The 14,043-nt window shown below is 36.0% G+C and overlaps 1 protein-coding gene across 8 annotated transcripts in view; it reads right to left on the bottom strand.

The window, feature by feature from the left end:
• The window catches only part of gria4a (glutamate receptor, ionotropic, AMPA 4a), a 121,546-nt gene that overhangs the window by 37,369 nt on the left and 70,134 nt on the right, over positions 1–14,043 (bottom strand). For 7 of the 8 annotated variants that reach the window (XR_006370800.1, XM_044118620.1, XM_044118619.1 and 4 more), the window contains exons 11-13: positions 8,449–8,655; positions 4,497–4,712; positions 3,082–3,242 (exon numbers count right to left, since the gene is read on the bottom strand). Coding sequence is in view for 7 of the 8 variants with exons in the window: in XM_044118620.1 (XP_043974555.1) it covers positions 3,082–3,242; positions 4,497–4,712; positions 8,449–8,655 (584 nt within the window). In the remaining variant the exon portion in view is untranslated. Of the gene's footprint in view, positions 1–3,081; positions 3,243–4,496; positions 4,713–8,448; positions 8,656–9,900; positions 13,974–14,043 lie in introns of those variants that run through there. The other variant, XM_044118626.1, reaches the window with a different exon arrangement.

The raw sequence follows: 14,043 nt of genomic DNA, 5'->3' as shown, positions 1-14,043 counted from the left end.
GGGAAGAAAGTATGACATAACTGTAAACCTATCAAGACATGACTGTCCACCTAAATTGATAGGCCTCGCAAGGAGATCATTAATCAGAGTCCAAGGTAACTCTAGAGGAGGGTAGAAATCAATAGCTCGGGTGGGAGAATCTATTAACATGGCAAGAAGTGATGCATAATAAAAATCCAGTCTTCAAATGTTAGCAAAAAGAGGGACACTGCTATAAAAGCCACAAGGAGTTCTGTTTAGGAGACACAGCAATGCAGAGAAGCTCAAATGAGAACACAAGTGAATTTTTGGAAGCCATGAAAAACACTTAACTGTGGCAAAAAAGCTACATCACCCTCAACAAATGATTTCCATATGTAGTGGTGGCAGGATCAGACTGTAGGGAAACCTTTCTTCAGCAGGGACTGGAAAGCTTGTCAGAGGTGACAGAAAAATACCCCAAATTTAACGTGGTAAAGCTCACAAAAGCTTTGTGACTGAGTCATGCCGTTCACTTTTCTGCAAAATAATGATCCTAACCATTTAGCTATTGCTGCAATGTTAAAACTTAACTCAAAACACATACGTTGTGTTAGAAAAGCTCAGATCAAGTCCCCATATAACAGACTGAAGTTTCTAGTTGTAACATGAAAACATGATAATTTGTGCAAGATTCTGTCACACCTAAAGCTGCATTCAACCACTAAGAGTAACTTTGCAGTCACCAGTGGTGTATGTAATGCTCTATAAAGTTCTACTATTCCAGACAATACAAGTGCATTTTGGGACTCATAAGTCTTCTGATCAATAAACAATTTGAGTAGTTTCATGTTTGTAGGAAGACAGTTTCCCATCCAAATAAAAAGGCGCTGCACGCTTCCACCAGTACATGCTTCCACTATCCTGGGAGCAGAGCCACGTTGCTAAATGCTGCTTTGATATCAGTTGAACCAATATGGTTTATCTCCTGGGGCTTGTTATATATTAAACATCCACAGTGACTCCACAAGATAAATCATATGAGCTGTCACTCTAAAAGAGACATCTTAGACTTTAATTTGCATTGAAACATCCTGCCTCATTTAAAAAGCCAAGTAGATAAAAAAACGGAAAGGAGCAGAGAAGGACAAACATGTAAGTGACAGACTTCTCATTGTCAGAATGTAATCTGGCATTTAAGACCGCAGTAATCCCAGGCTATGCAAGAGTAGGGCTGTGCTGGAACTGACAGAGCTTGGTGATTTATATGACAAACGCTGGCTTCATGTTAAGTATCACATTATCGCAATGACAGCCGTAGCTTATGAACAGGGCCTTTAAGTCACAGGGAAGTGCACATGTGCCTACTGAAAAGTTGTGAAACTGAGTTGTGGGCGTTTTCTTCTGTGCGGTTTTGTTGAATGTGTCCGTGTATGCAACTTATGTGTTTGTGTGCTTGTGAGCATGTGTGCCTGCAGCAGATGTAAGTGTGTTCCATTTAGTGTGCCGAGGTTAGAATTGGCCTGTCAGTCTCAGTGAAGTGGGGAGAGGAGAGAGACGACAGGTGTCAGGACTGTGAAGGAGATGGATGAGAGAGAAAAAGAGGAGGAAGAAGAAAGCAAAGTTTGTGCAGCTGCTGGAAATTTTTTGTTCTGTACTCAATAAAGAAATGCTAATGAAGATCCAGTGGGAATGGCTGAGTATTGTTTGGTATTATATAGCTTTGAAAAAAAGAAAAGGGAATCTTTAACAACATTTGTGAACATTCTGTGCATTTCTCGGACACACTGCTGAAAATAAAATAAAAAGATTAATGATTGTTAACGCTGAAAACAGAGTTCTTGTTAGTTGTACTTTTATGCGACTCAAATGTAGGCAGCGGATAGGTCGGCAGCATTGGGTCCAAATTGTTTTTTTTTTTTTTTTTTATAAAAACAATGATGTACATGTAAAATACAGATAAAAACAGTGAACAAAGTTTAAAACAGCGGTAATACAAGCCAAACATACACAGAGACATTATCTGTGATAAGAGGATATGTAACAGAGAAAAAAAAAACCAAAACAAGAATCTGATAAGGATTCCAAATGAGTATAAAGCAGCCAGGTATGACATTTTGTCAAGTATTGTCTTGGTCCCACTTTTGGTGCCGTAAATATCTTTGAAGCATCAAGGTTTGGACTCCACTAAACCCTTCACTAAAGTTCATTCAGACTCGGTTATGACATTTGTGATGAGGAAATTAATCTTGTCACCATAAAGTACTCTTGACATTTTATATTTGTATAACCAATAGCTTTTTGTAGCAAAATTTGTCGTACACATTATTAATTTGCTGTAATTTACAGAAATGGTATGATTATCAAAGTAAATGCATTTTGTTTTGTTATGGTGTGAGGTTTTCCCTGCTGCTACCTCTCTCCTTAGATCTCCTCCCTAAAGGTCTTGAAGAAGCATGATATAAATATTTCACTAAACTGCATTCTCAGGTTATCAATTATAAAATGCTATCTTCGTATAAATATTCTAAAAATACAGCTGGACTCTGCTTCCTCCTTGGCATATTAAAAATTCATACACACCTAGCATTCTGCAAAATCTTCATCCACAGCTGCTGAAATGTATGCAGGGTGTTCTCGCTTTCAGGGGGTTTTGTTTGCATGTGGGAGCATGTTTTTATGTGTTTGTTTGTGTCTAGGAAATCTTTGGTGTCTGTAGGACACATTTTGTTGGTGAATCAGAAGAGCTCAGTGGAAGCTAAGAAGGTGGAGAGAAAGGTGAATCACACTGAACAGTCAGACACATCTAGTGCTTGGATGGGTCTATTTTATTGCTAGTTTTTAGTCCCAGTCTTTACTTGGCCCCCAAAAATACATTGAAAATGTTACATTTTTAGTCCATAGGCTACACCCTGCTCAAATACAGCGTAAACAATGTTGTTGTAAGTCTGGCTTGTTTCACGCAGTTCTTAACCAACTTTAAACTGAAGATTAATGTGTCTTTTCTATTTTGAGATGGAACGTTAACATAAACTGGACAATTAAATCAGGGGGCCCCACTCAAGCACAAATCAGATTGACACATCTACACACAAGCACATTAACAATCTCAAGCACACCGACCTTGGTGAGATGTCACAGCCTTGTTGCATGAAGGCTCCCAAAGAGAACCACAGAGAGTTAAAGATGCCAAACTCATTTGGAGGCTGGTCAGTGGGGCCCTGCTCTGTGGCGCCCTCCTCTGGTTCCTCTGCGTGCCACTCATACGGACTAAAACGGCTTACCTGGAACAGCGAGGGCAGAAAAATGTCAGCTAATTTCTAGGATCAGAGATATTCACACGCTTTCACTCCAACTAGATAATTTACTTGTTGAATTATGCAAACCACCTAATTTCATTATGCTCTGTGTGGTAACAGAGTTAAAAACGAGGTATGAATCAATATACAAACCTATTCAATAAATTCAACTATTATTGAGAAGTTAATTTATTTTAGCTAATCGATTGTACTTGTGGCGGTTCTAAAACATATCCACTGTTTTAGAATGATATATCTGTCCTAGTGTCAGATCGCTGGGACAGATTCTGTGTTTCATTAAGTAAAACGTAGAATAATTACACACAGACTGGTGTCTGCCTTCATTTCTGTGATTTATGATGAATGAAAACGCAACTTTTAAAATATCACATCATATAAAAATCAACTGGGATGTTGACTTAATGGAAAGTATATTTGATACCTGCTGAAAGGTTGTTTGTTATTTTCAAAAGGTGCTTTTAATCTCAGATATGAGCCTCATCAGAATCCATATTCTCATTTGTTGAATAAGACTGTACCTGAAAACCACTCAAATCCATCTTAGTATGACAGAGTGCTGGGGCTGAGTTGGACACCTATTTCCTTCAGAACTACTTTAAACCTTCAGATTTAAGGATAGGTTCAACAAGGTGTCAGAAACATTCCTCTGAGATCTTGATTCATGTTGACTTGATACAGACAGACCAGCTAGACAGATTTGTCAGCTACACATCAACAACTCTTGTTCCAACCCAGACCTCTGAGGTCACTGGGTTCAGTGAAAGCATTGTCATATTAAAGATTTTAGCGTGAGAGAGTTTTAACTTTGTGATAATGTACATTTACTGGAAGGAAGAAGCCATCAGAAGATTGGTACAGCAACAATGAAAACCCCAATATTCCACCTCCACCATCCTGAACTTTTAAACAAGATAAGGTGGACTATGGACCCATGGTCCTATGTTGCTTACACCAAATTCTGACCTTACCAACTTATTGCCCTCTTTTGGTGAACCTGTGCTTTTTAATTTAAGTGAGTTATACAGATAAAACTGCAAAATAACTAACGTAAGCTGTAAAACTACAAAGACACTGTAAAATGTTTTATTTTGTCTAGAAATCAAACTGAATTATAAACTGATTTCATGTACAGCTGGCTTTTTCATCTAAGCCTTAAATAACCCATGTTATTTGAGGCTTAAGTCAGGCGATTCTGCTCAGTTTCTATGAATTACTTACCAAAAACAAGACGACGCTGACTCCAATATAAGCAAACACTATGCACATCCATATCTCATAGGCCAGTGGGTCCAGGAAGGAGAAGACACCTGGTTTAGACTTCTGAGGCTTTTTGATCATGATGGAAATTCCAAGAGACATGAAGGGTTTAGAGAAATCAATCACTTCTTCTCGCACCAATGTTATGGTCAGTGGGGCCACAGCAATTTCTGCTTTCTGCAAAGAAGAAGGGAAAGGCTAGGGTCTTCATATCTGTCACATTATTGCACAATTAACTTGTCAGAGATTACATATAATACAGATAAATGGAAGGGGATGTGCATTGAACACAGAGTCAAGGAAGGGCAGACATGGACTGGTATTGCAGATGAGGGAATAGAGAAGGCGAAAAAGACATAGGAAGAAGAGGGCAACCCAGAATGACACAGGAGTAATTTATACAGTATGTTGGCCGGAGAGGGACACATCCAGAATATAAATGAGTCTCAAGGTCTAACTGGCATCTGCATGCAACAATGCTTGCTCTTGCAGAAGACAGGTCTTCTAAGTATCTAAAGTCAAAGTGGAAGAAGGTGATAATAAATAATGATATGAAAAGCTATTCCGGGCCAAATAACCAAAACCGCTGTAAAAGATCCACTTGGATCATATAAAACCCCAGTGAATATTGCATTTTGAGGAGGAGAAATATTGTTTTTATGACTACAGTAAGAAGAAACTGTTTTCACACCAAAAAGGAAAATGAACAATGAAAAATAATGACGTTAAACTTTATATTGTCCATTTTTCTGTGCTTGAAACTGCAGTAATCACTGAAGTTCACTTTATACTTCATTGAAGTGCTAAACTGAGCTCTACTTCTCTCTCTATTACATGATAAAGGAATAATTAAAGCTGCATTTCTTACTACTTCCACTGAGGACTAAAATTCACAGGATGAAAGGACAATTAAGTATTAAATGTAGAAAGTTTTGCTACATTAGACTTTTTAAAATCCCTTCAGTTTATCTGGATTTTTCACAATGTTACCGTTTGCAATAGCCTTAGGGTGCATGTAAGTGGACAACTCATAAAATTGTTCCACCAAACGATCAGGGAACTTTTTTTTTTTCTCAATAAAACTGTTCAAGATAGTTAAATTCATTTATTTGTGGGTTCTAAATCTGTGCAAACAGGAAATTGGACAACTTTCTAATTCTAAACTTTGACACAAAGGCATGTTCACTTTAAAAACAGCTGCACTGACACAATTGATTCTCTCTAAGCTGTTTGCACACATTTCAACATTTATTATTTTGTATTCCTTCAGGTAATGTTAACCCATTTTTTGTATGTTTAAAAATATATATGTTTTATATGTTCTAGTTTAATAAAATTATTTATTACTTAAATAATTTTAAATAATATTAAAATTATTTTAATAAATGCTAAGAATACAAATAGTTATAATAAATTAATAATAAATAATTAATAATAAATAATAATAAATTGTCAAAAAATAGTGAAATTTGAATCACAAAAGAATAGAAAAATTCCTGAAAAGAAAATAAGGGTACCTACTGGGTGTGTTTTTCAATACAGAAAGATTGCTATGAAAGTGCAAAGTGGAGTTGATTTGTGTGGGACAATAAAAGCATTCACATCACCTCTTTATTTAGTTTTCAATTATTGAGGAGGGGCTCAATTTTGTCAGGACTTGAAGTTACACAAATAAATTGCCACATAAAAAAGACAGTAAAATATTTCCTCTGCTTCTTCATCACTGTTATGGGTCGAAGGGAGGACAGCTGTAAACTCAAGCAAACCCATAACGTGTCTCTGCAGGCTTTGAAGGTCAGGTTTGCAACTGCATATGTTTCGTCAAAATGTCCTAGTGAATTTTGTTGCACTAATTCACTAAGACTAGATAGACTGAGGAAAACAGCTGCAAACATTGAGCAGACATGCCATCTTTGAAAAGCAAGCAGGGGAAACACGATTTGCTCACATTTCTGTCAGTCAAAAGACTCAACTCCACAATGAGACAATAATTCACAAAAAAATCTGTATATATTGCAAGTATATAGCTACAGTATGTTTGAGAGTCTTTTTAAAGGACAGTGAGTGGTTTGGGTGATTCAAAACAGATAAATCAATGCAACAGTTTTGAGTCACCTTCCACTACAAGTTGTGGAGGGTAATTGATTCAGTTGCTCCTCTGGAGCTTCTTCTGTGCTTCACTGCCCTAAACAATAACTGACATTGTCTGCTGCATGACAGTAAAGTTGACATTCAGGCAGCTATGTGAAATCAAAGGCGTAATTAATGAGCTTGGCAAATCCCCCATATATAAATAACCACTCCATGACACAGCATCTCTGTGGGAACCAAAGATGGTTACTAAGGAGACGAAAGCCTTGAGACAAGTTTATGTAGAGCATCAGAGCTATTTGCATTTTTTCTGCTGGTATGTGATGGAACTCTGCAATCTATAAGACCTGTGCAAGATCACCATGACTGAGATGTCTCAGACTGGTGTTGATTTCTGAGTCATCTTCCTAAGGTCTGTACACCTATCTCAAATTAATTCTCCAAAGATTGGAATTGTACATAGGACTCATAAGAAAGGATTTCCAGGGCTTACATGTCATCCTTCTTAAAATTCAATGCATTTACAGCATGGAAAAGAACTTGGTCCGGGTCCTTCAGAAACAGGCAATCAAAGTTTGTGGCGCTGATAAGGTGTTAAGGATGCACAGGTTGCTTTAATAGTTTCCTTCAGCTCTTCTGCATTGTTGGTTCTGGCTTCTCTCATCTTCATCCTAACAGTACATTCTCTGAGGGGTTTATTAGGCCCACTCTGTGGGCAGCAAGCTTCATTAGCATTGACCTTTTGTGGCTTTCCCTCCTTGTGGAGGGTGACAGTGAAAGTATGCTGGACAACTGACAACTCAGCAGTCTTCCCATTATTGTATAGGCCATCATAATATCTCCTTTTTTTAAAATTAGGCAGCGTTTAAAGAGCAAGCAAATGCGGCCTAAATCCAATTTTTTTTACAATTATCTGAATTGTCCCATTCTGATCTTTTGAACTCCCACCCAAAAAAATCACACTTGAGCCATTTCCATAACGTCACATTCCTAAAATAATGGCCCAAGTAATTTCTTGCCAAAAATGATTTTAGCAAGAAAAAAAACTCACTTTTGGCAAAAAAAAAAAAAAAAAAAAAATACTTAGGCCAGTAATTTTGGAATGTTATGATGTGATATGATATGCGATATACTATCTATCCAATTGTTTTCAAAGTGACTGAAGTCTAAATGACCATGTTGCATTTCAGCCATCTTTTATGTCCCTGACATGAAATATCACAATCACAATTTGCACAAGACGACAGACTAATGACTGAAAATTAAAATTATAATTATGAGAGAAGTCTGGATCACTGAAGTCCATCACATCACAATCCCACCACTCCTGGTTTACAGACTTATCAACAGATTATGCTTTGATTATAAAAAATATATATATATATATATGTATAAGAAATAATACATTCCTGATGCACAGAATTTTGCATTTTGTCTATGTCTGTTAGAGAATCAGAAATTCCATATTCATCCATAACACCAATAAAAAGTATTTCTAAGGCTTTGTTTAAGCAGCAGGTCTTGATGTTCAATTCCAGTTTTGTTATTTAAATCCAATTTGTGTGCGATATATATATATATATATATATATATATATATATATATATATATATATATATATATATATATATATATATAATTTTATGTCTTTAGTAATTTATTATTCAGTCATTGAATAAATTCACTTTTCACTGATGCTCCAATTTGCTGAGATGGACTGCTATGAAATTTGTGAAACTGGAATTTATTCAAACAGCACTGCAATACATTTTAGTTGACTAAGAATGAATGCAGCTTATACTTGTCCTGTTTCCATCCTTACCCCATACACAAGCTCTCCCACCATGCCATTCCATATTTTAGTCTCTGGGTCTCTGGCTCCATATTTTCCATCAGGAACAATAGAGATCTTGTACTTGATTCCGATGTGCTTGGCAATCTCTGAAGCCAGGTCTACACAATATCCTTCATACTGGTCGTTGCCTTCGTAAAGCTCCCAGTTCTTCTTCTGCATCACATACGGACCCTCCTAAAAAAAGATCAGCATAAGGGGAGAAAGACATCTGTTTGGAGGAGCGCATCAGCAGAGAGGATCAGAAAATTGGTTGTAAAGTGTGCACATGAGAAAAACTGTTAAGAAAGATGAAGACATAGATGTTAATATTGTGAAAGAAAAATGAGGAAAAAGGTGAAGGGGAAAAGGGTGCATGTTTGCAAACACGTTGTTGGTAAAAGCAGCTGCAATTAAATCCTAAAAGGGACAGACTTTTTTCATTGAGAAAATAGTCATAAGTGATATTTTAAAAGAAAATGACATAAGCAAAGGCATTAGTCCACGTCTTACAATGCATTGTTTTTGCTTTTATGTTATCTTGCATAATTCCACTGAGATTCTCCATTGACTCAACACAGATCTGAAGCTGAGAAGACAGAAATGAACAAAAAAAAAGAGAGAAAAAAAACTACAGAGAAATGTCTGGCCACATCTGCAGTAATAGGTTGGAGGATTTTTTTATGCATGTGGTTAAAGATTAAAGGAAAAGAGAAACGCAGGCAAACATCACTGTTTATAAGTGTTTTATAAAGAGTAACGACTCCGTCTGGTAAATGACAAGTGCATCTTTGAGAAGCAGCGAGTTATGGCAGTAAGCTTGAAGCTGTTCACACTGTAATCCACATGAAAGCAAGCCTATTAAAATCTTATCAAGCCCATTTTAATCAGGAGACTAATCTCATCTAATTAAACAAACAGGCCTTTGCAATACCCAACACTCTGAAACCATGAAAAGTTTATGAGGGTAATAAAACACATAGAAATAGATAACATGCTGTGGATTGAATAGTTCATTTAGGAAATTGTTCACATTCCACACAAGTGCAGTTTAATCAAGGAAGAATTACCCACTAACATGCTTAAAAAGGGGTCAAACAAGCAGTAAAACAGCCCAACAAAAATCTTTACTGGGTCTGCAGGAGAATCTTCAAGTCAGAAAAAAAAACAAAAAAAAACAACAACTTATGTTTCTCTTATGTATGTCAGTTTGTAAATGATTGTTTACAAAACCATGGAGAGTCTCATCACCCTCTGTTGGACTCTATGTAGTGCCACTCAAAACATGTTAAAGCTTATGTTATGTTTTTTTCTTGACTTGCCATGCATGCTTTGTTTATCTAGAAACTTGTTTTACATGGGTCTAAATGTGAAAAAATAGTGCATTATGTGAAACATTAAGTCCTTTGATGTCACTGATGTGTTCCTGTTTGGTATATTGGGTCAATATTGAGATTAATATTGTAAAATGTATAATGCAAATGTATAATGTACATTAGGACAGCGTAAGGTACTTTTGCCTTCATATTATTTTTCTGTTTTGTTGCTCAGGGGTCACCTGACTATACTGGGTTCAGATATTAATACACAGTTCATGAATGCCCAAAGTGGTAAAATAATTTGCAATAACTCTTTTTGACGTAGACAGAATATTTTTTATTTATTTTAAGCAATTTGCCCAATAACTGAACTTGAACTTTACAAGAGTTCATTGAAAACTTTTGTAATTTACTTTGTTTTTTCTTTATATTCCCCTACACTCAGGGTACATACTGCAAGTGAAGGTGTAACAAGGATATATTATATCTTGTACTTACTTCAGTGAATAGAAAGCTATATATAATACATGTATTTGACAAAAAAAGGTATATTAACATTGCACAGTAAAATGGCACCATGCTTTATTGAAATGATCACATAAGTTTTACTGGTTAAGTTTTAAAATTAAACGCTTATCTCAAAACTAAAGTACATGTAAAATGACTGAAGGAAACCATGAATGCAACGAGCTATAAGTCATCTGAAAATAGTTTGTTAAAGCAAATCTTTATTTGTATTCAAATGGGAATTAAATTACAACTTTCTTTTTCATAGGAAAAATTTCATTTTCCTATGACAATTTACTGTAATTATCCAAAATAACATTGCCATCATCATTAAATTTGTAATTATTACTTTTAACGTCAAAACACAGAATACAGAGCCCTTCGCACCTCCCCTGCAAAAATGCTATTAATAGAGACATTAGAAATTCCTGGGGCTCATTTAATTGACTCAACATGAATCATAATGTCAATGACCAACAAAACAATTAATTCCCTTTAACAGATCTGCAGAGCCATCAGCATCACTCTGGGGATAATGAGCAGAACTCAAATTCTTGTCTCGAGTACAAAAAATATAACAGGATGGTATATTGCCTAACATTTTTTATTTTATTTGATATTTTAAAGCTCAAATGTCGGTAAAATGTTGTACATATCTTGACCCTACTGCACAAACATTAACTAATTCAACAAATCTAAACGAACAAACAAAAATGTTAAACACAATCTAAACCAACAAATAATTCATTTAGAAAAAGAGGTAAAACTAGGATGCTGTGGTGTCTGATGACACAGCTGGGTGTGTTTGGAAAATACAAAAGAATAAGAAGTCCCACACTGGGACTGATTGGATAAGGAAAAGAATGGATCCCTACACAATGTGGAGATGGACCAGATATGGAAAGTGTGCAATCGAGGTATATGGTGCTTATATGGTGTCGTTTAGAGCCCTGCTAAAAAGGCTGAGTCTAAAGATTGACAGGAATTGAGGCAAACTGAAATTTAAAGCATAATAATATTTAAAAAATGAGAAAAATGGAAACAAAATGTATAAGTAGGAATTAGGACCATGTATAAGAGCATCAGTGCTATGATATTTCTCTGTGTGGAAGTGCATTTACAGTTTGTGATGCTTCTGGGAGGAAAATCTGATCTATGGGAGATTTTCAAGGTGGCATCACGATTTTGGGGAGAGGCCTCAAATAAGCAGAGAAAAGAGGCTGCAAGATTAGAAGTAATGAGGTCAAAAGGTTGAAAGAGGACATTGGAAAAGAAAGATTATGTAAATTGTGTTTATAGGTGTGCTTTCTTGAACGGTGCAGGGAGGGTGGTCAATGCTTTCCTCCAAAATAAAAAAAAAGCTAACAAATAAAAGATTACTCCAGGGAATGCAAAAAAAAAAAAAAAGAGAAAATAAGAGAAATTGTGTTGTGCTTGGAGGAAGAACATATATAAAAACATTTTGAGAAAGGAAGAAAAAGGAAACAAAGAAGAGGGTGGCTTAAAACATACCTTAGGGGGAAAATCAAAGAGTTAAAAAGAGAACCAAGCTTTGTAGAAGCAAATGATTGGGGCTGATAAGACATGAAACAAACTCTGACTGAAGCCAAAAAGACAGGTAGGACTTGTTATCCAATCTAGTTGGCCAGTCAGTAAACAGCAAAACCGCCTCTGTCCAGCTATTCATTCAACCTGCCAACCAGAACAGACCCTCCATCTATTCAGCATTTTAAAAAGATTGTCATGTTAAACTGTTTCGATTTGCCAGGATATTTAATTTGCCTTGGAGACATTTATGCAGATAAGCAGAGAGAAGCATGCCAGGCATTCAGTCAGTTATAGCTTCAACCAGTGAACTTCTCAATATGCTCACTTTATTATACAATTACTCTAATTATGGAATATAATCTATCCATATTTGCCCATTTTGACAGCCTCATTGTCAGCTGGTCATTTAGCCAAAAAGACTTTCATCAAATTTGATTCTAAAACAAAGGAATCCCATTTTTTAACATTGAAAACTGCAACACAGTTAGTCAGGGGTTTTGTCCAAGTGAGACTTAAGCAGAAAATTGTAAGATCGTGCTTTTGTCCACTTATTTTACAGTACTGAGGATATTCTCTGCAGTGCGATGAACTGATAAGGTTCTGAAATTTGTCAGGAGTTGGATGCTTTCTGGCACTACATAGCATTTGCAGATTTAATTTGGGGAGAAAAAAAAACAAAAACATGTTTCTCTTGAATATTACCACTTCTTCTTTTAAAGACAGGAAGAAGTGTGTTTCTTTTACATAAATTGTCAGTTCTGTGGTTGAGAATACCAAACCAAGAATAGCAACAAAGAAGGAATGTAAACAAAGGCCGCTTACAGTCAATTGATGTAGCAACACTAATCATTGATGTGCCATTTTATATTCTATCTATTGATAAATGAAATTCAATCGGTGTAAATTATGTGTTTTACCTGAAAACGAGCACCAAGCAAGTTGAAGCTCTTCTCTAGCAATTTGTCATCAAACACGTTTATACATTGTAATCAGTCCAAAAACTTTTGTTTTTTGTATTTCCTGGAATATATTTAGAAAAAAAAATATTACACATAAAAACAAATAATCAAAAATATTAGGACAATATCTGTGCCATCTACGAGGTGTTTTATGCCATATTATCCACTCTGTTTAGGAATGTTGATCTATTCATAAATACACACGTTGGAGTTCATCTACGCCTGTGAAGTGCAATACAACAGAACATTTAAACATATAAACATTTATGATGTCTGATTTAAAGCAACATTTCAAAAATGTATCAGTACCAAAAAGGTACGATATGAAATTAATGTTAAGATAAAAATGATAGTTTCTATTTTTTTAACAATGTTTTTTTTTCTTTTTTTTTTTCTGTTTGGTCAAACACATTTTTATTAGCATAAACTTATGTTTTCTAGCAGTTACTTTCACTTTGGTGTGTCTGTTCAAACCTTGTCTTCAAAACAGAAGAGGCACGTTGACTGATCAGGCATGACTGAGTGGATTTACAGAGTGACAGGGCAGAAAAATGAAAATGGAAGGAGAGTTGCATCATAAGGTGAAGGATGCACACCAGAGGAAGGACACTGTCCTGTAAACTCACTTTGCATACTTTTTCTTGAAATATAACACTTTTTTTCAAGACTTTTTACACATAATTATTAGGTTTTACTCAAAGGGGAAACCGATAACATAACAGTGAATACCTTGACCTTAAAACTCACGCTAAGAATCTGCAATGATAATGCTGCTCCACACTTAGACGGCATTGTGCAGTCAAATGTCAAACCTTAAAAAATGCTACAGAAACTCTTGTTTAGTTACCGTCCAACTGAGACTTTTCTCTTGAGGGAGGTAAAGCAACACAACCCAGGCGACTCCTGATCCTGCTTTTCTTCTACGCGCTGTGGCAGTGTCACTGCAGAGCAAACCATTTCTAAGTGAAACAGTGACTCCAGTTGAAACCATTAAAAGTAACATACAATGGGAAAAGCAACATAAAAAAAAAAAACAACCACAACAACAAAAAAATAAGAGTCTCTGTACAGGTTCAGTATTCAGTCTGGCTGTTGGGTCTTTGCTGAGGCTGTGTTTCATTCCCATGCTTTGTCTGCAGACTCGGGATCAGTGTCGCAGCAGAGGCTTCCTCATCATCAGAGGCTGCAAAAAGGAGGAGGTGGCTGAGCTAATTGTTAGGCCTGGCCTGGTGAGGTCATCCACAGAAAAATAT

This window comes from Gambusia affinis, linkage group LG06 (genome assembly GCF_019740435.1).
Source record: "Gambusia affinis linkage group LG06, SWU_Gaff_1.0, whole genome shotgun sequence".
NCBI classification, from domain to species: Eukaryota; Metazoa; Chordata; class Actinopteri; order Cyprinodontiformes; family Poeciliidae; genus Gambusia; species Gambusia affinis.
The sequence above is the reverse complement of the archived record's forward strand: the minus strand, read 5'-3'. Positions and strand labels throughout refer to the sequence as shown.